General features: G+C 33.2%; 2 protein-coding genes across 14 annotated transcripts in view; one reads left to right on the top strand and one right to left on the bottom strand.

Annotated features, from left to right (window-relative positions):
• LOC123554671 (patched domain-containing protein 3-like) overlaps positions 1–8,345 on the top strand; it is a 40,875-nt gene extending 32,530 nt beyond the window's left edge. For 8 of the 12 annotated variants that reach the window (XM_053547829.1, XM_053547824.1, XM_053547825.1 and 5 more), the window contains 2 exons: positions 1,642–1,752; positions 2,638–8,345. The gene's annotated coding sequence lies outside the window, so the exon portion shown is untranslated. Of the gene's footprint in view, positions 1–164; positions 265–1,297; positions 1,330–1,641; positions 1,753–2,637 lie in introns of all 12 variants that reach the window. The other 4 variants (XM_053547830.1, XM_053547827.1, XM_053547832.1 and 1 more) reach the window with 4 other exon arrangements.
• LOC128546218 (patched domain-containing protein 3-like) overlaps positions 7,324–22,365 on the bottom strand; it is a 26,034-nt gene continuing 10,992 nt past the window's right edge. For both annotated transcript variants that reach the window (XM_053547837.1, XM_053547836.1), the window contains one exon: positions 7,324–20,639. In XM_053547837.1, coding sequence (XP_053403812.1) covers positions 19,168–20,639 — 1,472 coding nt within the window. In that variant the 3' untranslated portion in view covers positions 7,324–19,167. The remainder of the gene's footprint in view (positions 20,640–22,365) is intronic.

The following is a 22,365-nucleotide window of genomic DNA, read 5'->3' as shown; positions in this document are numbered from 1 at the left end:
CCAATGTTTATTTTTCATTAATATGCCGTTTCGGAAATTAAGTATATAATTATGTAAGAGACAATATTTCACATGTGTAGAAGTATTTGACTAAATTTAATTTAAAGTCTATAGAAAAAAGGTGTAGGGTTTCAGTCATAATAATTATTAATTTCCTTAAAAAGGTTGAAACCCATTGGATATCAAAGGAGTTTAATCAAGGCGGCTAGCGGATTCACATGATCTGCGACCCGCACAGATCTGGAAGCTTGCATGAATAGTAAAGTAAATTTTGAGTTCTACATGCTTTTTTGTATATATATATATATCCTAGGTCCCATCTCTGTGAAAAGCTGTTAAATAGACTCACATTTTGCAGAAACTATAAGAGTTTTAACAATGCGATCTTCGTTATTTTACCTTCCATAAATTCGCGTATATGTAATAACTGATGTATAAACAGTGTGTACAGCTATATCACTTTACTAAGGCTGAAAGTCAATACAAGGTCACAAAGGTGACTGTAGTTCAAACTGAAGATTGTACACTAGACAAGTTCGACACAAGTTCCATCAGAGAAAAATAAAAATAATGTTATGGCGTCATTTGAATAATGCGACGCTGCTTACGACGTCAAATCATAGGCGTACTTTCTGCTAGTCATAAGGATCCATAATGGGAAAAATGACCTTACCATGATATGTACAGATCCGTCTCAATATTAGTAACCGATACCGATTGTAATATAATTTTTCGCACACCACTATGTCGGCTGAACCAAGATCACTTATTTTGATCTTCTGCATTTTCCATAAATATTCAAATATTGATCAGAAAATTGAATTTTCGAAAAGAATGGGAAACCAGCTTTTAGAAAAGTTGATGAAGTAGATTTATTTTTAACTTTTTGAAGCAGATTTAGTATAATTTTCCATCAAACTTATGCCTTAGTCCTTATTCCCAAATTTGGATTTAAACTATAATTGCGGACTTTATTTCGTGTGTAAGGCCTTTCTTTGCTGAGACACTATATATTGTATACAGTTTTGCTTTCACGACAGGTATATTTTGAGGAAAAACTTCAAATTTCTCGACAATAAAAGCATGTTCTATTTACTTAATATGATATTTTTCTCATGTCGATGTATTCAGCTTGGATAAGGTCATGCAAAAAGGGTTATTTTATGCTTCCTGCTATTTATTTTATGATCGATCCGTTATGTAACATATTCACCGTTTGAATATGTTGTACCACTTAAATTCACTAAATATAATCGCTGAAGCAAAATCAAGATTCTTTTTCAAATATTCTTTTCAGCGTAATCCTGATTTAATCGACATCTATAGGGGGTATGTGAAAAATTTTGAGACAAATCGTTATAAAGTTAAAATTCTAAACGGAACTACATATATATATAGGTTAACATTCTAAATTTACCAATTTGTAATTTACATTTCATAATTTAGGTCTTTTTCAAATTTTTAAATGAAGCTAGTTCATGAGAAGTAATATATGTTATACTGACCGTTACTGATATGATTAGATATAAGCGTTTCTTAGTGTTTTAAATCCATAAATGACTCTGAGCTTTTTTGTCAACTGAAGACGTGTTCTTGTTGTTGCTGATAGATAAATGGTAGTCTGTATTGGTTTTTTTTCAGGTACCAGCTGTTATGTTTGCCGAATTCCCATGAAAACGTAATGAAAGGAATATATGTGTTGACGATGGATTTTTAGAATATTTTATGGATGCCACCACTACAGTTAAAAATGTAATAAGAGAAGTAATCCTATATATTCCTATACAACTAAAACAAACTGAAAATTATATATAAAAACATTCTAACAAAATGAAAAGGAGATATTTACTTGGAAGGTGATAAACAGCAGTTATCTCGCAAATGTTTGTAAATATTACACACTTCACACTTCAATAATTACACTGGACCCATAGTTATATAAATAATTGATCTTTAGGATACTTTGTAAAACATACACATCCACAAACGTTCTTTTTATCTTTTATGTGATACGTACTTTCTAATATTATGTATGTTTATTGATCACTCTTTGTGCCAAATTCCCCTGAACAAGTATTTGTTTGGAATAAAAATCGTCTTCGTTTAAAATAGCCACTTTAAAATGTTTAAACATCAGGCAGTATGTTTCCTAATAAACTGTTCGAGGGTTCAACGCAATAAGGGCGTATCTACACATAATAATCATATGTAGATACGCCCTTATTGCGTTGAACCCTCGTGTTGCTCTATTTCCTTACTGTAGCTTAAGGGAAGCAGGCTCAACTCTAGTTGTCGGTAATCAAGTTCCATCTGTTCTAAACGCCCTATTGTAGTAGGTCAATTTTAATGGTCGCTGATAATAAATCGCAATCCGTTGTATAATTTTTTGTTTTCGATTTTTTTTCTGCGTGTGTGTTTTTTTTTTTTTTTTTTTTTTTTGTTTTCTTTTGTATAGGGAGTTTCGTCAACTTAAATAGTTTCAGTTTTCTTATGACTAGGGTCACTTTCTATTTATTCATAAAGCTCAGTTCAGATCCAATTGTCATCTTATTGCATTTTAGTCATGCTGATATAATATTCATTCCATACATGATAAAAACAAAGTCGATGAACTTAGGAAATTTTCTGTCATTTCAGGGAGAAGAAAAAACAAATATGACTGATATGGAGGGAAACCTGGGGTCTTCCTCCACCTTCAAAGCTGGAAAGTCGCCATATGCCCTATAATTGTGTCGGTGCGACGTTAAACCCAACAAAAACAAATCATAGATAATGATATCAAAGGGACCTTAGTTTTCGGTAAATATATTGAATCTTGAATCATCAAAGGGCACCTTAGTGATGTTTCAAACCGTTCAGAAGTAGATATCAGTAATGTGTATTGCACTGACTGGACGATCTGTTTTCATGGTAGAGATTACTTGCCTGATGTATTAAATGTTGAAGTTGAAATGCATTTTTGGAGCAAAAGCTACGTCATTTTATAGAGCAAAGGAAGATCGATTATTGATTCAATGAACTCTACTATTTGATTAATACAGATCCTCTAGCAATCCAAGGGTCGATACTGCTGTTACTGCCATATTGTTCCAGTAGTTAAAGCCGACATACTACTGTTACTACTGTTATGCTTACTTCACGCTGGTAGACAAAGACAGCAATCACACTTAATACTTTAATACTTAACTGACATAATTGACATTATGATTGTTATATTTTTTCAAGTCCTGTCTACGAAACAATAAAAGAAAAAAAAAGAGAACAACAACAACATATCAAAACTTAGAATCTCTTTCTTTTCATGCAATGTATGTATTATGAATGCAAAATTTAATTGAGCAATTTATGATGTTGAAACATGTCATGTAGTTAATACGAATAACGTTACATTAAAAATTAGAACAATAGTGTAAAAATACAAAATAATATGATCAGACAAAGAAACATCCAGTATGAATTCATTTATTTACATACAGTGAGTTTACTGTTACTATGAATTAATTTTTCCTGTTGTCTTGTGATCATCCTTCGTCCGTCGTCGTCTGTCAGTGTGGTTGTCACTGTTAATATCTCAAACAAACTAGATAATGAACAATATCATTTTAGTTAGATCACTTTTATGGCAATTGAAATTACCAAAGTTGCCTTAAGCAACTTTATATTTGTATAATCTTTTAAAAAATGCAAAACTTGCTAAATATTTACTTCTGAATACATTAAAACTTAACTACCTACCTTGCAAAAACATTCCGGTGAGCGATAGAGGATAATCATGGCCTTCGTGTGTTTTGAAAATTCCCTTATTAATCGGAATGCGCCATATCGCTTTGTTTCAAGCATGTGTACTCTGAAGCCTTATATAGTGCCTTTTTTCTCTAAAATACGTTAACGCACATAATGTTGAAATTATGTCATTGCTCTTTTCTCTGCATTTATTTTTTTTGTGTGTAGGCAGACGATAACGATCAGTTATCATACACATCCATTTAATGTTTAATACTAATTTCAATAATTACCAAAAAAAAAAAAAAAACGATAAAAAAGAAAATAATACACAAGCCGTTTTTATCTATCAGACCGAGTTGGTTTGTCTTTTTTTTTTCCTAAATTTATTTTTATTATGAATTCATTTACTTAGATCGAAGATAAGTCTTGTTGTTGTTTCATCTAAGCTATTGTGATCACAGTTCGTCCGTCGTCGGCGTTTGTCATCCGTCCTCGTGGTTAACTTTCACTGTGTTTGATCAGAAAAATTCGATAAAGAGCAGTATTGTTTTAGTACCATCAGAGTTAGGGCAACTGAATTAGTCAGAATCGTTATAGTTTTATTCGCATTCATAAAAATTGCGGCGAATGTATATGGCTACTTAATTTTGGACAATATTGCTCACTTGACGCTGGTTTTATAACCTTTGACTACATCAAAATTGCCAGTAACTACATACATTAGCAGTCATGGTGAAAAATGTTTAAAAACACACATCTCTGTAAATATCTTAAATCAACAAGATTTCTGTAGTCACAACAGAGTCGGTCCCTTGACGTGTTTTAATATTGTTAAAAGGTCATAACTTAAGCAGCCTAGAGCAGAGCGTTTTTCATTAATAAAAATAATAAATTTTCTTTCTGGGTACAACCGTCAAATCTTAATCTACCTAACTTGTATAAGCATTCGGGTGAGCGATAAAGGGTCATCATGGCCTTCACGTGTTTTTCCTATATTGATTGATATGCACCATTGCAACTTGTTACCCTGAAGCCTTATATAGTGCCTGTCTTTTTTCTCTTAAATACGTTAAAGCAGATTTTGTTAAAAGTGTGCAAGATGTTAAAGGTTACGTTTTTCACCACATAAAATTTCAATAATAATCAAACGATAAAGAAAATAATAAACAAACCGTTTTTATCTATCTTTTGTTATGTAAATTTACTCTGCGTTGCATAGCTATCTTAATGTATACAAGGAATTTATTTATTTAGATTGAATAAATCCCTTTTTTGTTGTTTCATCTTAGCTATTGTGATTACCTTTCGCCCGTCGTCCTCCGTCGTTATCTTTCCGTCTGGCTGACTTTTACTGTGCTAACAACATTTCTTCGTTTCATGGTATGGCAACTGAATTAGTCAGAATTATCCTAGTTCACAATCGCATTCATGAAAATTGCGCAGAATGTACGTGGCTATATAATCGAAGACAACATTGATCAATTGACACTGGTGTTATAGCCTTTGAATTGATCAAAATTGCCTGTAACTTACATACATGAGCAGTCATTTTGAAATAATGTGCAAAGCCACACGTTCCCAGTAAATATCTATAATTGGCAAAATTACTGTAGTCACAACAGAGGACATAATCTTGACGTGAAAAAATTTGCCATTTTTGATATTGTTAAAATGTCGTTATTCTTAAGCAGCCTTGAGCGGAGAGTTTTTTATTAATCAAACTTGCTAAAAGTTCATGGATACATCTGTCAAAACTTAATCTACCTAACTTGTACTTGCAAACATTCGGGTGAGCAATACATGGTCATCATGTCCTTCATGTGTTTTCCATCATCGATCGATATGCACCATTTCGATTTGTTTCAAATATGTGTACTCTGAAGCCTTATATAGTGCCAGTCATTTTCCCTTAAATACGTTAAAGCACATTTTTTTTAAAGTGTGTTAGATGTTGAAAGTTACTTTTTTTGCCACATATACTTCACTTTTTGTCAAAACGGACTATACTGATTAATAATCATACACATCTATTTAGTGTTGTTTTTTTATGATAATATTAATTTCAATGATTATCAAAACGATAACGAAAATAATACCCAAGCCGTTTCTATCTCTCTTTTGTTATGTCTTTCTTACTCTGAACTGCATTGCTATCTTAATGTATGCTCTCAATTCATTTATTTAGATTGAATAAACCACTTTTTTTGTTATTTCATCTAAGCTATTGTGATCATCCTTCATCCGTCGTCCTCCGTCGTTATCCCTCCAACTGAATTAGTCAGAGTAGTAACAGTTCACAATCGCATTCATGAAAATTGCGCAAAATGTACGTCTACATAATCGAGGACAACATTGCTTCATTGACATCGGTTGTATAGCCTTTGAATTGATCAAAATCGCCAGTAACTTGTCAGTGAGCGATATAATGTCATCACGGCCTTCATGTGTTTTTACTTCAGTGATTGACATGCACCATTTCGATTTGTTTCAAATATGTGTACTCTGAAGCCTTATAGTGCCGGTCTTTTTCTCTTAATACATTAAAGCACATTTTGTTCAAAGTGTGTTAGATGTTGACAGCTACTTTTTTCGCCACATAATTCACTTCTTTTCAAAACGGACTATACTAATTAATAATCATACACATCTATCTAATGTTTTTATGATAATATTAATTTCAATGATTATCAAAACGATAAAAAAAATACCCAAACCGTTTCGTTTTTTATCTCTCTTTTGTTATGTCGTTTTTACCCTGAACTGCATAGCTATCTTAATGTATACTATGAATTCAATTATTTTGATTGAATAACACTTTTTTTATTGTTGTTTAATCTAAGCTATTATGATCACCCTTCGTCCGATGTCCTCCGTCGTTATCCCTCCGTCTGGCTGACATCCACGGTTCTAACAATATTTCTTAGTTTCGTCAGTGGTATGGCAACTGAATTAGTTAGAGTTGTCATAGTTCACAATCGCATTCATGAAAATTGCGCAGAATGTACGTGCCTACATAACTGAAGGCAACATTGCCCCATTGACACTGGTTTTATAGCCTTTGAATTGATCAAAAATGCCAGTAACGTAACTTACAAACATGGAACATGGGCAGTCATCTTGAAATAATGTACAAAGCCACACGTTCTCAGTAAATATCTATAATTGGTAAGATTACTGTAGTCACAACAAAGTCGAGTCTCTTGACGTGAACAAACTTGCTACTTTTAATTTTGTTAAAAGGTCATAACTCTTAAGCAGCCTAAAGCAGAGCCTTTTGGTGAATCAAAAATTGCTTAAAGTTCACTTCTGGATACATCTGTCAAAACTTAAAACTACCTAACTTGCAATTGCATTTGTAAACATTCGGGTGAGCGATATAGGATCATCATCTCCTTAATGTGTTTTCCTTCACTGATTGATGTGCACCATTGTGACTTCTTTCAAACATGTGTACTCTGAAGCCTTATATAGTGCCTTGTTTTGTTGTTGTTGTTTTTTTTTCTAAAATACGTTAACGCACATTTTGTTGAAATTGTGTAATTGCCTTTTTCCCAACAATTAATTCTTTTGTTTGTGAAAACAGACAATAACAATCAGTCATCATATACATTAATTTAATGTTTAATATTAATTTCAGTAATTATCAAAACGATAAAGAAAATAATAAACAAGCAGTTTTTATCTATCAGTTGATTTTTCTTTTTTCGATTAGTTGTATATTAACTTTCTTCATGTTTATTATGAATTCATTTACTCTGATCAAATACATTTTTTTGTAATTGTTGATCACTCTTCCTCCGTCGTCCTCCGTCGTTACCTCTCTGTCTGGTCGACTTTCACTGTGCTAACAATATCTCAGAAAAGTTCGATATTGAGTAATATTGTCTTAAAAACATCAGAGTTATGGCAGTTGAATTAGTCCGAATTTTCATAGCTTACATTCGCATTCATAAACATTGCACAGAATGTACAGAGCTACAGATCGAAAACAACGAGTTGCCATTGCATTAACCAAATTTGCCAGTAAGTACATACATGTGCAGTCAACTTGAAGGAATGTATAAAACCACTAGATATCAGTAAATACCTTTAATTGGAAATATTACTAATTAGGGCCATTGACGTTGAGAAAAATGCCAATTTCAGGTATTATTTCTTATCAGTCATTAACAGAATGTTTTTGATTACTCAAAGTTGGTAAAAGGTCACTTCTGCATATTTCTGTCGAAACTTTATCTATCAATTTGTATATACATTCTGAGGATTGATACAGGGTCATCAAGACCTTCATATTTTAACCTTATTAATCGATGTGCACTATTGCGACATTTTTCAAACGTGTGTACTCTGAAGCCTGATATATAGTGCTTATCTTCTTTTCTTCTCTTAAATTACGCATTATGTTCAAACTGTGTGCTTGGATCTTGAAATTTTAGAGTAACTTATAGATATATATGTATATAAACACCGAGTGAAAATTCAATGGTGGTTTTAATACCACATGACATGTAATTGTAAATGCAATCTTTTGTACACATTTGGTTTATATATTTTATTTAGAATTATCAAAAGATGATACAATATTTTCGAAAAAGTTGAGCATAGTAAAAGTTTAAGACGGCTTGTCTTGCATTTTTATAATTGAATACACCCATTTTCTATTTTTTTAAACGACACAGACCTTATCAACCTTTGACTTCTAGGTGTGACCTTGCCCTTGAAGCTAGGGGTATTGGTATTGTGCATGACACGTTGTCTCGTTATGGGGGATATTTGTGCCAAGTTATTTCTAAATCCCTACATGGATAACTAATGGAGTTATGGACTGGGCACGAAGTGTAATGGACGGACTGACCATAGGACGGGAGGAAGCAGACCATTTCTTACCCCTTTTTGTCTCCGAAGAAGGTAGGGAACAAAAGAAGGAGTACAGAAACTATGGTTAAAATTTTTACGAAAGGCTGTATAACGGGCATAACTGGTATCAAACTGGTATCAAAATATCTTTTTACACGGATATGAAAACATTAAAAACATTTAAACTGAATAGATCTTTGTTTGGATGAAACAAAATTTAATGAAAAGAAGAACGTTATAATGTAAATATTAAACAAATTGTAAACCTCTTTAAACCAGTGTTTTCTTTCTTTTCCATTGATAACATATTACTTCCTATTTTATGACTATAACTGCCGAACTTTATACTGAAAGTACACCTTCTAAAGTAAGGGAATAGTTCAAAAGGAGCTTTTTACTTATTTTCTAAACATATAGTATAGCCAGAACTATCTCCCATATCAAATAAGTTTGTGTCTCTTTCATATATAACAAAGATCTCATTCAAGAAATAAACATAAACAATACACGTTATAAACTTCTTGCTTGGCACTGAAAGCCTTGAAATGGGCCCTAGAGGAATCCGTCTAACTGTTAACGACTTGTTGATTTGGTTGTAAAGCGCCGAAAAGGACTATAAGTACATGGTGTAGATTGATTGAATATTGACAGTGTGGACAGCGACAAAAATGGGGAGGTAATTATAAGCTTTTAAGCAATTGAATTTTACCATTTTGTGCTTTTACATCGTTCAATTCTTCATTTTTTCTATTTCCTTTATATAGTTTGCTCACTGAGGAATTGTGACCACCTGTGTCCATTGTCTTTGACATTGGTCGGTCGCCATTAACAGGAGGCTTCTCTACAGAAGTCACAATTTTAAATCCATTTTCAAATTGATGAAACCTGATTAGAATGTTTGCCGTGATAAAGTCACTGATGAGATCTGTGTCTGCGGTCAACAAATTAAAATCATCCCTGTCCCAAACCAACGTCACTAGGTAAAATCTTATTTATCAATAAATATAACCGGATCAACAAGAAAATTTGTTTCATGTTCATGTTAAGTCGTGGCCCCTGAGGTATTTATAACTTTTTTTTAAATCTAATGTAGTGACCTTTGTATATTATCCAGCCAAGTTTATCCATTTCCAATTTTTTCATAGATTTATAAAGAAAACTATTCGGACCGGGTTTAATGTAAAAGTCTGTTCGGAATAAAAAAATACACTATGAATGTCGCCTTACTTTAATATAAAAATAATGTTTGTACTTAAAAGAAATTTGGCACAATCGCAATAGCTGACGCTAAGTGTATTCAAATACTAGATGGTTAATGAATAATTCGATGATTTGTTAATTTAATGATTTGTTGATTTATTGATACAATAATAAACGAATAATCCATAAATTACTTTATGGCGTAACTACTATGTTCTTTTTGTATTACTTCTCACACGAAATAACGATTTGAATACACGCACCCACGTGCGCGCTACAATTATGCTGATTCGTTTTGATTTTCTGTTTACACAACTCACTTTTCAAGCATACTATTATTTTTAGTTAACATTGGTTTTTCATATTCTAAAAATTATAAAATGAAAAAAAAAAAAAACATCTGTTTTTATCGACTTGTATTATTGACCGAGGACTTTAATTTCATACACTTGATGATTGTATTTAAATAGTTGATATTCAGTCTTTCACTTCCTGTGAGACTACCTTTGTCTTGAAGGTCTGTCTTTAGGCAATCAAAAGATACCAAAAAAATATGGTGTTGACCATAACGCAGTGAAACCATGGTCACGTGACTAAGACAAGTGACTATATAACGTAGCTCAAAATCATCGTGGCATGATAATGACCTTTACTAGGCGGAAAAAATGCACTTTATATTTATATGGACTACATTAGTGTGAACCACGGAGGCATATCCGGCGAATTACTACTTTCATTCCTACAAATACGATATGTTTTATATATATTCTATAATGTATAGCAGGTAGTAAAGTGACAAATAACTTGCTAACGTAAGAAAGAGTACTAATTCTTTTATAAAAAGAAAACTATGTTCCAAAGAAGTAAGACAATAAAGGTATACCATTGGAAAAATAAATATGCCTGAAAAACAAAAAAGATATTAAGAGGAATGACATTAAGGTATTTATTTTACGGTTCCTTGTAAAAACTGAAAAATACCATGTACCTATAAACAAACAAAAAATGGAAACAAGACTTTTGCAAAGCGGGTCAATATACGATGGAGTTCCAGATCAAAGGGGGGATGTTAACTTTAGATTCAAAGAAATATTTTGGAGTGTGTGTGCGCGCGTGCTTGCGTATTGGAATAGGGATGTAAAGTGGCAGTGGATGAGGATTGGAAGGGGTGGCGACTGAGAGGCGACAGTGAAGGAATACTCATGCAGAAAGAGCTAAAAAAATGAATATTTTTACCTATATTCCAAGTTTTAAGTCAATACTTAAGTTCATGCGCTCTGTATATCGACTAATCGGACATTGCTGTAACTTTTACCTTTGATCTATTGATCTGGTTTATGCTCGAATACGAAGGCATAAAGATACTGAAGTGACGTTTTGGGAAAGATGGGTTTAGGAGGGGTTAGGGGTTGGTATGGGGATAATGTGGATTGCTGCGTTCGTAAAACCACCTCATCACCATCCATCTTTCTGCAACGTTCAAAGTCAATACATAGAATAGTTTACTAGTTACAAAACACAAACGACAGATTTGTGATATTGACTTTTGACCAAGTTCATGCACTTTGCACATCTTCTCATCGACACCTACTTTTATGCCAAGTTTGAAGTCAGTACCTTGAATGGTTATCAGGTTATGCTATGGACACAAAATAATACAGACAGATTTGACCTTGCTGTACCATTGACCTTTGCTCTTCAGGTCTGGTATATCTTATTGACGTTTGATATGCAAAATTTAAAATACCTTGAATGGTTATTTAAATTATGCTCCGAACACGAAATAAAAGGGTCAAATTTGACCTATGAACTCCATTTGTGACATTGATTTTTGACCTACCGACTAAATTCAGCATATTGCCTCATCGTCATCTACCTATAAACAAAGTCAAAAGTAAATACTTTGAATGGTTATTAAGTGATGCTCCGGACACGGAATATGACAGACGGACTGACGGACACACGTGTCATCACATTGTACGTCTGTTTTACCATAACGGGCGTATTTACACTATGTGTTCAACCGTAAAAATTTAGAATGCAAAAATGCAATTAGATAAATAAATTCATATTATATCTATAAAGTAAAACTGGTCCAAGAACGCTACCGATACATAATACCCGATAAGACGTGTGAGTTAATTTTAGCGTAATACAACCCCTCCTATATATGGTGATGTAAATACTTGCTCGGCAATTGAAATCCTTCAAAACTTGCAAATGTGTTTAGAGTTTTTTACATTCATGAAAAAAGATGGAAGAAGACAGACTCCGGACAGTTGTTGACCAGAGAAGAAAGAAGAAGAGCATATCATAAGCTGAACCTTTTATACATATCAAATAAAACTAGAACTGTCACAGGAGTGACTCATACTCCCACCATACGGTCTTGTCACAGAAGAATGGCAACCATAATTAATCTTAAAAATACTTAGAATAATATAAAAATGTCAAAAAAGCTTAATACGTAAAAAGAAGTTTACTCGTCTTTAGAGTACTTCATCCTGGACTTCCACATATAAGTAATACTAGTATAATTATGTGCCCTGGATGAGGGATGAGGTAAATATAAAAATCTCTAATATTAGAGATACACTAAAAGTGAATACAGAAAAATGTCTTACCGACCCATGTTACCACCGAAAAATGTATTTACTTTTTACATAGGACTGATAATAAAAAAGTTAGAAAAATACCAAAAATATTGAAAATCAAAAAATAGGATTTCTAAAGATAGACTAATTCCTGGAATTTAAGGGGAAGAAACTCAGTACAAAGATTAAGAAAAGGTTACTTCCCTTCGGCTCTAAGCCAATCAGAATGAGATCTAGTGAAAATACATCAAAATTAACCTTAAATTCTAAGTAAAAGGGGACATAATCCAAGAAAAATTGGTGTCAGAGTTATGCACCTTGTGTCACATGATGTGGGTGATGAGGTGGAACATCTATTTTAAGTTTAAATCAAATGCATTTATTAGTAACTGAGAAACAGTGAATATACATCAAAATTAACCTTAAATTCTAAGTAAAAAGGGGCATAATTCGTCACCTTGGAGCAAAAAGTCATGTAACTAACATTTTTGGGAAAATCACTTTTTGGCATTTTTAGGTCATAAATATCAATTTTCATTATCCATAAAAGTTTGGAAGCTGTATTTTGATGAAAACTGTCTTTTTTGGCAAAAAAAATTAAACACGTAACTGCACTTCAAAATTTGTTGGCGCAATAACTATGGTAAGTGCACTTACTAGAGTTTTTGCACCACAGATCTTCAAATTAACCGTAAATGATTTTGTGCAAAAAGTATTGTAACTGCACTTAGTACATACATACTTTTTGCGTCAATTTCTTTTTTGAAAAATGATATTATTTAATAACAAAAGCTTTATGTCAGAAGCTTACACTGTCAGAATCTGATTATTTAAATGTATGTTGTTGTTTATTTAATCCTTCATTTCATTTAAATACTCACTGATGATGTCACTGATGACATCAAAACAACAATTTACACATTTCTATCATAACATTTTTCTACAGAATGTTTTTCTTTCTTCACTATATAAATGATTTACATCATACACAACGGAACTAAAACCTAAAAGTCATAGGTATCAATACCTTTCTGTGTGTTATTTAGATAAAGTACTCAGATTTAGACTGATCTTTACAAAAAATACCACATTCTACATAAAATATTTTAATATTTTTTCTTTTGCTTCTTTCTGGTAGCCTATGTTGTTAAATATGATTTCCTACATATATCTACAAAGTAAATATAAACTGTCAGTATACAGAGGCGCATCCGTGAGTGAAAATATAAATTATGGCATTCAACAGTGAAATATATTTCTATCTTACAAGTAAAACAACAAATTTTCTTTTTATTTTATGATTTAATGCCATGTGAATTGCACCATGATGCCCGTTGCTGTGATTTGTCATGATATCATTCTATGTTGAAAAACTGTCAAATATTGACAGAATTCTTTTACATTTTATTATAATGGTTGAGTGTATCTTTATGTCCGTGCTTCAATATCTTTTACTTAAGTATATTTGCAAAAAATTTCCAATTATTTATAATTAATTTCATTTTGTATTCAAGTGTAGTTTCATCCTTGTGAAAAATGAAAATGATATGTTCACTGTTTGAAACAGTGAAATATCAATTTTATTTCACTGCTATATTCCAGTACTTGACAAAGAAGCATAAAATAAAACATGAATATACACCTTGAAAATGTAGACGGTAACAACACATACTGCATTTTCATTACTCTTCAGTCTTCTTACTAATGTAAACAGACGTTTTTCATTGCAGTTGCCTTTCCGTTACATATAAACCAACATTTTAAATTTTTACATGCTGAAACATTTTTATACAATTAACTATGATTGTCCAAAACTATTCAACTTCATTTTAACTAAAAAAAGAGTAAATAACAGATCGCTAAAGGTTGTGCAGTAACAACTCAAGGAAATGTCATTAGAGATCAGTGTGATATATGTTTTGCAAACAAGAACATGCACGAAAACAAAGAAAATGACCAGAACAGCGCAAATTTTGATAGCCTAGTGGTAGAGGGTCCGCTTCGAGTTCGGGAGGTCATGGGTTCGATCCCTGGCCGTGTCATACCAAAGGCGTTAAAAATGGTACCAGTGGCTCCCTAAAAATGCATGATGCTCAGCATTAAAAGGGAAATTAAAAAGGAAACTGACTTCTCTTCTCTCATACTCTCGTGGTGATGGATTCCATCTGAAATGAGGTGTCAAGAGCGATTAATATGAGTTGTAAAACTTGCTTCACAACTGACCTAAAATTAATTATGTATAACCTAAATTTTGAGCAACAGATTACAACTAAAAATTTTGCCAGAGAACAAAAAGTGGCTGGAGTGAAAAAACTGCAACCAGGGAGTCCAATGAAATTTCATCATGTGTTTTTCACATCCGCATAATTTTTAGAACGGGGTCTTACCCAAAATGAAAATGATTTGTTTTATTCTTGTATCGATCGCGCATGTAAAAACATCTCAATTTACACAACCTCACAGTTTGCATTTGCAACAGTTGTAACAAGAGGGCCAAGATGGCCCTAGGTCGCTCACCTGATAAACACACCATAACAGTGTAAACATGTTTGACATAGTGATTTCATGGAAACAAATATTCTGACCAATTTTCATTAAGATTGGATCAAAAATGTGGTCTCTTAAGTGTAAACAAGTATTTTCTTCAATTTGACCTAGTGACCTAGTTTTTGAGCTAAGATGACCTATATTCTAATTTTTGACCTAGATTTGATCAAGGCAACAATTCTGACTAAATTTCATCAACCTCGATTAAAAAATACAGCCTCTATCGCATACAAAACGTTTTTCTTTGATTTGACCTAGTGACCTAGTTTTTGACACCAGATGACCCATTTTCAAAATTGGTCTAGATTTCATCAAGGTTATCATTCTGACAAAATTTCATGAAGATCAGTTGAAAAATACAGCCTCTATCGCATACACAAGGGTTTTCTTTGATTTGACCTAGTGACCTACTTTTTAACCCAAAATAACCCATTTTCAAACTCGGCCTAGATTTCATCAAGGTAATCATTCTGACCAAAATTCATGAAGATAAAATGAAAAATACAGCCTCTATCGCATACATAAGGTTATTCCTTGATTTGACCTAGTGACCTAGTTTTTGACCCCGGGTGTCCCATTTTCGAACTTGGCCTAGATTTCATCAAGGTAATCACTCTGACAAAATTTCGACCAAATTTCATAAAAATCAATTGAAAAAAAAACAGTCTCTATCGCATACACAAGATTTTTCTTTAATTTGACCTAGTGACCTAGTTTTTGACCTCAGATAACCCATATTCAAACTCGACCTAGATTTCATCAAGGCAATCACTCTGACCAAATTTCATGAAGATCAATTGAAAAATACAGCCTCTATCGCATACACAAGGTTTTTCTTTGATTTGACCTAGTGACCTAGTTTTTGACCCCAGATGACCCATTTTCAAAATTGGTCTAGATTTCATCAAGGTAATCATTCTGGCTAAATTTCATGAAGATCAGTTGAAAAATACAGCCTCTACTGCATAAACAAGGTGTTTCTTTGATTTGACCTAGTGACCTAGTTTTTGAGCCCAGATGACCCATTTTCGAACTCGGCCTAGATTTCATCAAGGTAATCATTCTGACCAAAATTCATGAAGATCAATTGAAAAATACAGCCTCTATCGCATACACAAGGTTTTTCCTTGATTTGACCTAGTGACCTAGTTTTTGACCCCAGATAACCCATTTTCGAACTCGGCTTAGATTTCATCAAGGTAATCATTCTGACCAAAATTCATGAAGATCAATTGAAAAATACAGCCTCTATCGCATACACAAGGTTTTTCTTTGATTTGACCTAGTGACCTAGTTTTTGAGCCCAGATGACCCATTTTAGAACTCGGCCTAGATTTCATCAAGGTTATCATTCTGACCAATATTCATGAAGAATAATTGAAAAATACAGCCTCTATCGCATACACAAGGTTTTTCTTTGATTTGACCTAGTGACCTAGTTTTTGACCCCAGATGACCCATTTTCGAACTTGGCCTAGATTTCATCAAGGCAATCATTCTGACCAATATTCATGAAGATCAATTGAAAAATACAGCCTCTATCGCATACACAAGGTTTTTCTTTGATTTGACCTAGTGACCTAGTTTTTGACCCCAGATGACCCATTTTTGAACTCGGCCTAGATTTCATCAAGGTTATCATTCTGATCAATATTCATGAAGATTAATTGAAAAATACAGCCTCTATCGCATACACAAGGTTTTTCTTTGATTTGACCTAGTGACCTAGTTTTTGACCCGAGATGACCCATTTTCGAAGTCGGCCTAGATTTTATCAAGGTTATCATTCTGACCAACATTCATGAAGATTAATTGAAAAATACAGCCTCTATCGCATACACAAGCTAAATGTTGACAGACGACAGACGACAGACGACGGACGACAGACGCCGGACATCGAGCGATCAGAAAAACTCACCTGAGCATTGCTCAGGTGAGCTAAAAATGGCATGTTGTACAAAAATTAACACTATCATGTCACAGAAATGACTTTTTTTTACTTTAAGCTAATGGAATCAAACATCAAAAACTTTGATATTCATACTAATGGGCTTAAAGATAGGTGGAGGATAATAAAAAAAAAAATTCAATTTATTATTGAGGACCCTGATAAAGTATGACTTTGATGGAGCAGTACACCTGGTAAGGTTAAAACCAAACTTGAGAGAAAGATCACAACTGCCCAAACTTTACCCCCTTTTTGGGGAATGATGCAAATCAGCCAAAATTATCAAGAGGCAAATGTAATTTGGTTGGTCTTTGCAGAAAGAATATAATTCCATCTGCCTACCATAACTGATTATGATAACTTGTCTCTTGTGTAAAAGACCTTTCACTGCCCTAGTTGTTACTGCCATTCTGATTTCAATAATTTGTGGTTTAAAAATATAGTATGTATTTGCTTAAAATTGAGACAGAGTTGAAAAATGCAATAAGTTTACTTTATGAATATGTTTTGCAAACAGTGCTGATATTGCAAAATATGGTCATTTAACTGTATTTAAATGGTCACTCTAGTTTAGTACAAACTGCTTGCTATTCAAAATAAACTGTAAAAACAAAGCAGATTATTTTTTCTTCAACTTACATTTTTTTATGTATCAAATTAACCATGAGCACAATGTTTTTGGCCTTATTTATGATATCACAGCATTTTCAAAATGTATGTGAAATGCTGTAACTTGACTTCTTCACATTAAAAATTAGTGCAAAAAGTCTGGTAACTGCACTAACATGACTTTTTGCGTGTAAGAAATTTAGCGCAAAGAGTCATGTAAGTGGAAAAGAATATCTAATTACTTTTTATGGTCTAATGAATGATTATAATGTTTAAAAGAAGTTAAATTGGCCTGATAATTAGTTACTTCGCACTATGGTATGGTATTAAAAAGGTTTACTGAAAATAAGCAAAACAGTTTTTTGTGTCTCCTGTAAAAAATTTAAAAAGCCAGTTACAGTACTTTTTGCGCCAAGGTGACGAATTCATGAACAATTGGTGTCAGAGTTATGCACCTTGTGTCACATGATGTGGGTGATGAGGTGGAACATCTATTTTAAGTTTGAATCAAATCCATTTTGTAATAACTGGGATATAGTGAAAATACATCAAAATCAACCTTAAATTTAAAGTAAAAAGGGGATATAATTCATAAAAAAATGATGTCAGAGTTAAGCACCTTATGTCACATGATGTGGGTGATGAGGTGGAACAACTATTTTAAGTTTGAATCAAATCCATTTAGTAATAACTGAGATATAGTGAAAATACAACAAAATTAACTTTAAATTCTAAGTAAAAGGGGACATAATTCATGAAAACTTGGTGTCAGAGTTATGCACCTTGTGTCACATGATAAGGGTGATAAGGTGGAACATCTATTTTAAGTTTGAATCAAATCCATTTAGTAATAAATGAGATAATAGATTTCGGGACGCGACGGGACGCGACAAAACTGAATCCTATATACCCCACTCCAAACATGTTTGGTTGGGGTATAAAAAGTAATGAAAAAGTAAAATCAGAGGTAATCAAAGTGCAACAAAATAAATAAGAAAACGTCTTGCACCTGAAACGTGAAAGAACAACGGTACGTATGTAAAGATTGCGGTATGTAAAATTTATTCGTTTGTCAACTCCCTGGTGTCATCAGCATATAAGAGCGAATAACATTAGGCCAACATATTATTTGATTAAAAAAAAATCTTTATTCATTTCCTTTAATAACGCAGGACAAAAAGCAATTATGTGATGTACTTATATATTTCATTTGTTTATAATTATGTAGATGCCAAAAGGCAGATACACAACACATCATGGAAACCCCATTCCTAATTGTTGCTCCTAACGGTTGTATGCTAAAAAGATTGTTCCGAGTTTCAATTAATCGTCTAACTATTATTATACCAACGACAACAACGGATTAATTGGCAGTTTTAAAATAAGTTCACCTGAATTATGAAATCAGTAAATATAAAATATAATAGCATATATAATTAAATTTCAAGAAGATCATTTGGATGCAAAGAATTGCAACCAAGCAAAATAATAGCAAACACTGTTTGACTGAGTATGTTCCTAAGAAGTAATGGAGTGTGCAACACCTCTAACGGCCCTAGTATATAAACATTTATTTCACAAACTTTTAATTAGATAAAAAGAACTCCAAAAATAAAATTTAATCACTTTACCTTAGGTAGCTTTTCTTGTGTAAAAATATCATGATAACGTCCCTTTATTAATCATTTAAAGAACTGTTTCTCTTATATTGATATCTTTCAACACCTCTTCAACATCTAAAGATAACGTTTGGCTGTTAATGTCATAGCATGTACTTGGACTACCATTTTTAACGTTAGTTTTGTCCGTCAAAGGCAGGATTTGATTGCAGTTATCTATCAACTGCTTGGGCGCAGAAGGTTCTTTACTAGGCCAAACCCATGGTAATATAACTGGCACTAGGAAAAGAGCGTGGGTTATACCAAAGAAAAGCACAAAAAACATGATCGATTGAAAAGTTCTGAAAACAAAAGATTTTGCCGAGATAAGTAATGAAATACCTAGTATAGAAGATAATGCACCATGTAAAATTGGGGCACCAGTTCTTTCTATTGTTTCTTTTACCCTTGCATTCGCGTTTTTATTGTCAGCAACCATATAGCCGTGACAGATATGGGCTGAAAAGTCAATTGCAAAACCAACAGTCATAATTAATTGAATCATAGTGACAGCACTTAAAGCGATATCTAAGTAATACATAACTCCAAATACACCGATCATTATCACCACCACAACAAGTGTAACTAAGGTTACCAGTACAGGATGTGGCATAAACATACAAGTTATAACAAACACTGCTGCAAATGTAATTCCTATGGATTTCAAAGTCAGGCCCAGAACGCAGACATATTGCTCAAAATATTCGAAAAACGGTGAATACGCTATACATTCAACTGATGCAGTGTTAGCAATATCACGGGCCTCTAACATCATTCTACCTTCCTCTTGGCTATTTGGTAAGTTTGCAGAAAGTGCGTAAAAGCGCGAGGACTTAACTGAGCTATCAAATCTATTGAAAATTATATCATTTTGATACGTGGCATAATTTTTATCATTTGTGAAATTTTTAAGCCCGGCAATGAAAGTTGATTTCAAGGAGCCATTGTAATATGGAGAGCCACGGTATGCTTTCAACCAGTTAACCTCAAAATTTGGGTCGAAATGTATATTAGACTGAACGCTTTTAATAACATCATTTATCATGTCAAACGTCTTTGGGTCTGAATAATCAAGCACATCCGGTATCACGAACGCTACAGTGTACTGTCGCGGAAAGTACTGTTCATTCCAATGCGCCAACTTGAAGAAATAAGAGTCGTCATTTACGATCTGCGAAAATAGTAGACCTTGCTTCAAATGAGTACAGCCATAAATAGATGCGGAAATATATCCAGCGAACAGAATTATTATAATAATCTTATTTGGAAATTTCAGCACTATTTTTGGAATTATCCAGTGAACAAATTTGTCAATGAAGTTTTTAGGGTATTCATTGACTTCTGTGTTGTCTGATATTTCGTCATGTAAGGCATCTCGATTCTTTAGCCTCCTCTTGAATGTGATAAAGTGATGATTATTTGCTATCCGTTTTTCATTTATAACCATACAGGCAGCAAAGAACGTAACGTTGTTGATGTAACAGAACAAAACGGCGAGTCCTAAAAGACAAAAAATATCATTTTACGGTACAAAGTAGGGATAGAAAAACTACAAAAAAATTCAACAGGCATATGTATTGACAAACTAGCATTCATTAAAGGGTTTCACAAAGACTCATCTACAATTTTTAACATTTTATAGCGCGTAAAAGCAGATCGGTAAATTTTAGTTTGCTAATACCCTGAAACCATTTTCATATTACATTTTTGTAGCTAACCATTTCTAAATACGTCTTAAAACTCACGAGCCCTCAAACTGACTGTCCTAACGGCGTGAGTATCTATTGGATGGCTAAAATAAATAATGTGCAATGTCCAAATATTATCTTTGTTAATAGCTGCCATTGAAACATGGCAGTTTGTCACTTGCACGAAAAAGACCTGTTCCTTGAAGGACAATACAACACTTAATGGTCAAATCTTGAATACACTGAAAAAAACTCTAGAATATGTCTGTTTTCATCTATGGCTAGGAAGACATTTTATTATACTTTTATATATTGTATGCATGTTTATCATCAGAATTACTTAATAAATCCTAATCAAGCCAAACCTATAAGAAGATCATTTTGTAGTATAAACGCAACCAATCAAAATAATAGAAGATTTAGTTGAACTGAGTTTATAAGACGGAAAGATAATAATGTACAATACTACTCAAGCCCCTTATGCAAGTTAGACCGTAAGACAAAATGTACAATTTTAAATAACATGGAAAGAACTCGATGGTTCTAAAATGTTCGGGTTTAGCGTCCTTTACAACATTTTTTTTTCAAAAATATATACATGTAAACGACGTACGCTGTCTACTTTTAGCAGTGAGCACAATTTCCACCTCACTGGAATATCATGGCGTAGAAATGTGACTTACTATAAAATTCAATCACACATCACTAACACCGAGCTGCCTAATCCTGGAACTATCATAGTAACGCTCAGCGCCATACCATTTTTCACGTCTTTGACATGACGCGGTCATTGAGCGTATTTACGGCATCCCGGAGCGTTCGGAGCGGGTAATCTGCCACTAGACTACCGAGGCGGCTGACATTAAGTTGAAGAGAAGTACTGACTTGATTTTTGATCACATCATAAACTTTTGATCTTTGATTAACTCGCTTAAATTTGCTTTCTGCAAGCAATTATTGGTGCCAAGTTACTAAATAATTGCCCAAGGAGGTAAACAATACAACATGGACATAAATTTAAGGGTCACACAGACAGTCGAAAAGACAGAATTACAATATCTAAAGAAATAAATGAAATTTAGATGTTAGAAGTGGTGGTTCTCAAATTCACATAACATAATTGAATGTGATTTGCACTAGTCTGCAAGTTAAACTCAATTCCACTGAGTGCAAGCTAGTGTCACATTCCTTGCTGATCCTCCTTTAACTGCAAATACTCCTGAAAGAGGTAAGTCCAAGCAGGAAGTTCGGTGGTTAAATGGTTAAGATGTCAGCTGCTAAATCCTAAGATGGTGGATTCGAGTACACTGGGGTTACGATCGCACCTTCTCACATAACATCAGTCCTGGGTTTTCCAGGGAATTGACACGAGAGTGGTTGAAAATAAGCAAGACGCTTTCATCACAATCAAGTATAAACTGGAGAGGCAGTGTATTCGGGTATGATGTTTATGGATTCGTTTGCCCACACTACTTCCAGGGATTTCATTCTTTTAAATTTGGAACACAATGTATAATTTTCTTTTGACTGGTTATTAC

This window comes from Mercenaria mercenaria, chromosome 7, assembly GCF_021730395.1.
Source record: "Mercenaria mercenaria strain notata chromosome 7, MADL_Memer_1, whole genome shotgun sequence".
Lineage (NCBI taxonomy): Eukaryota > Metazoa > Mollusca > Bivalvia > Venerida > Veneridae > Mercenaria > Mercenaria mercenaria.
Note: the sequence above shows the minus strand (reverse complement) of the source record. Positions and strands in the feature narration are given on the sequence as shown.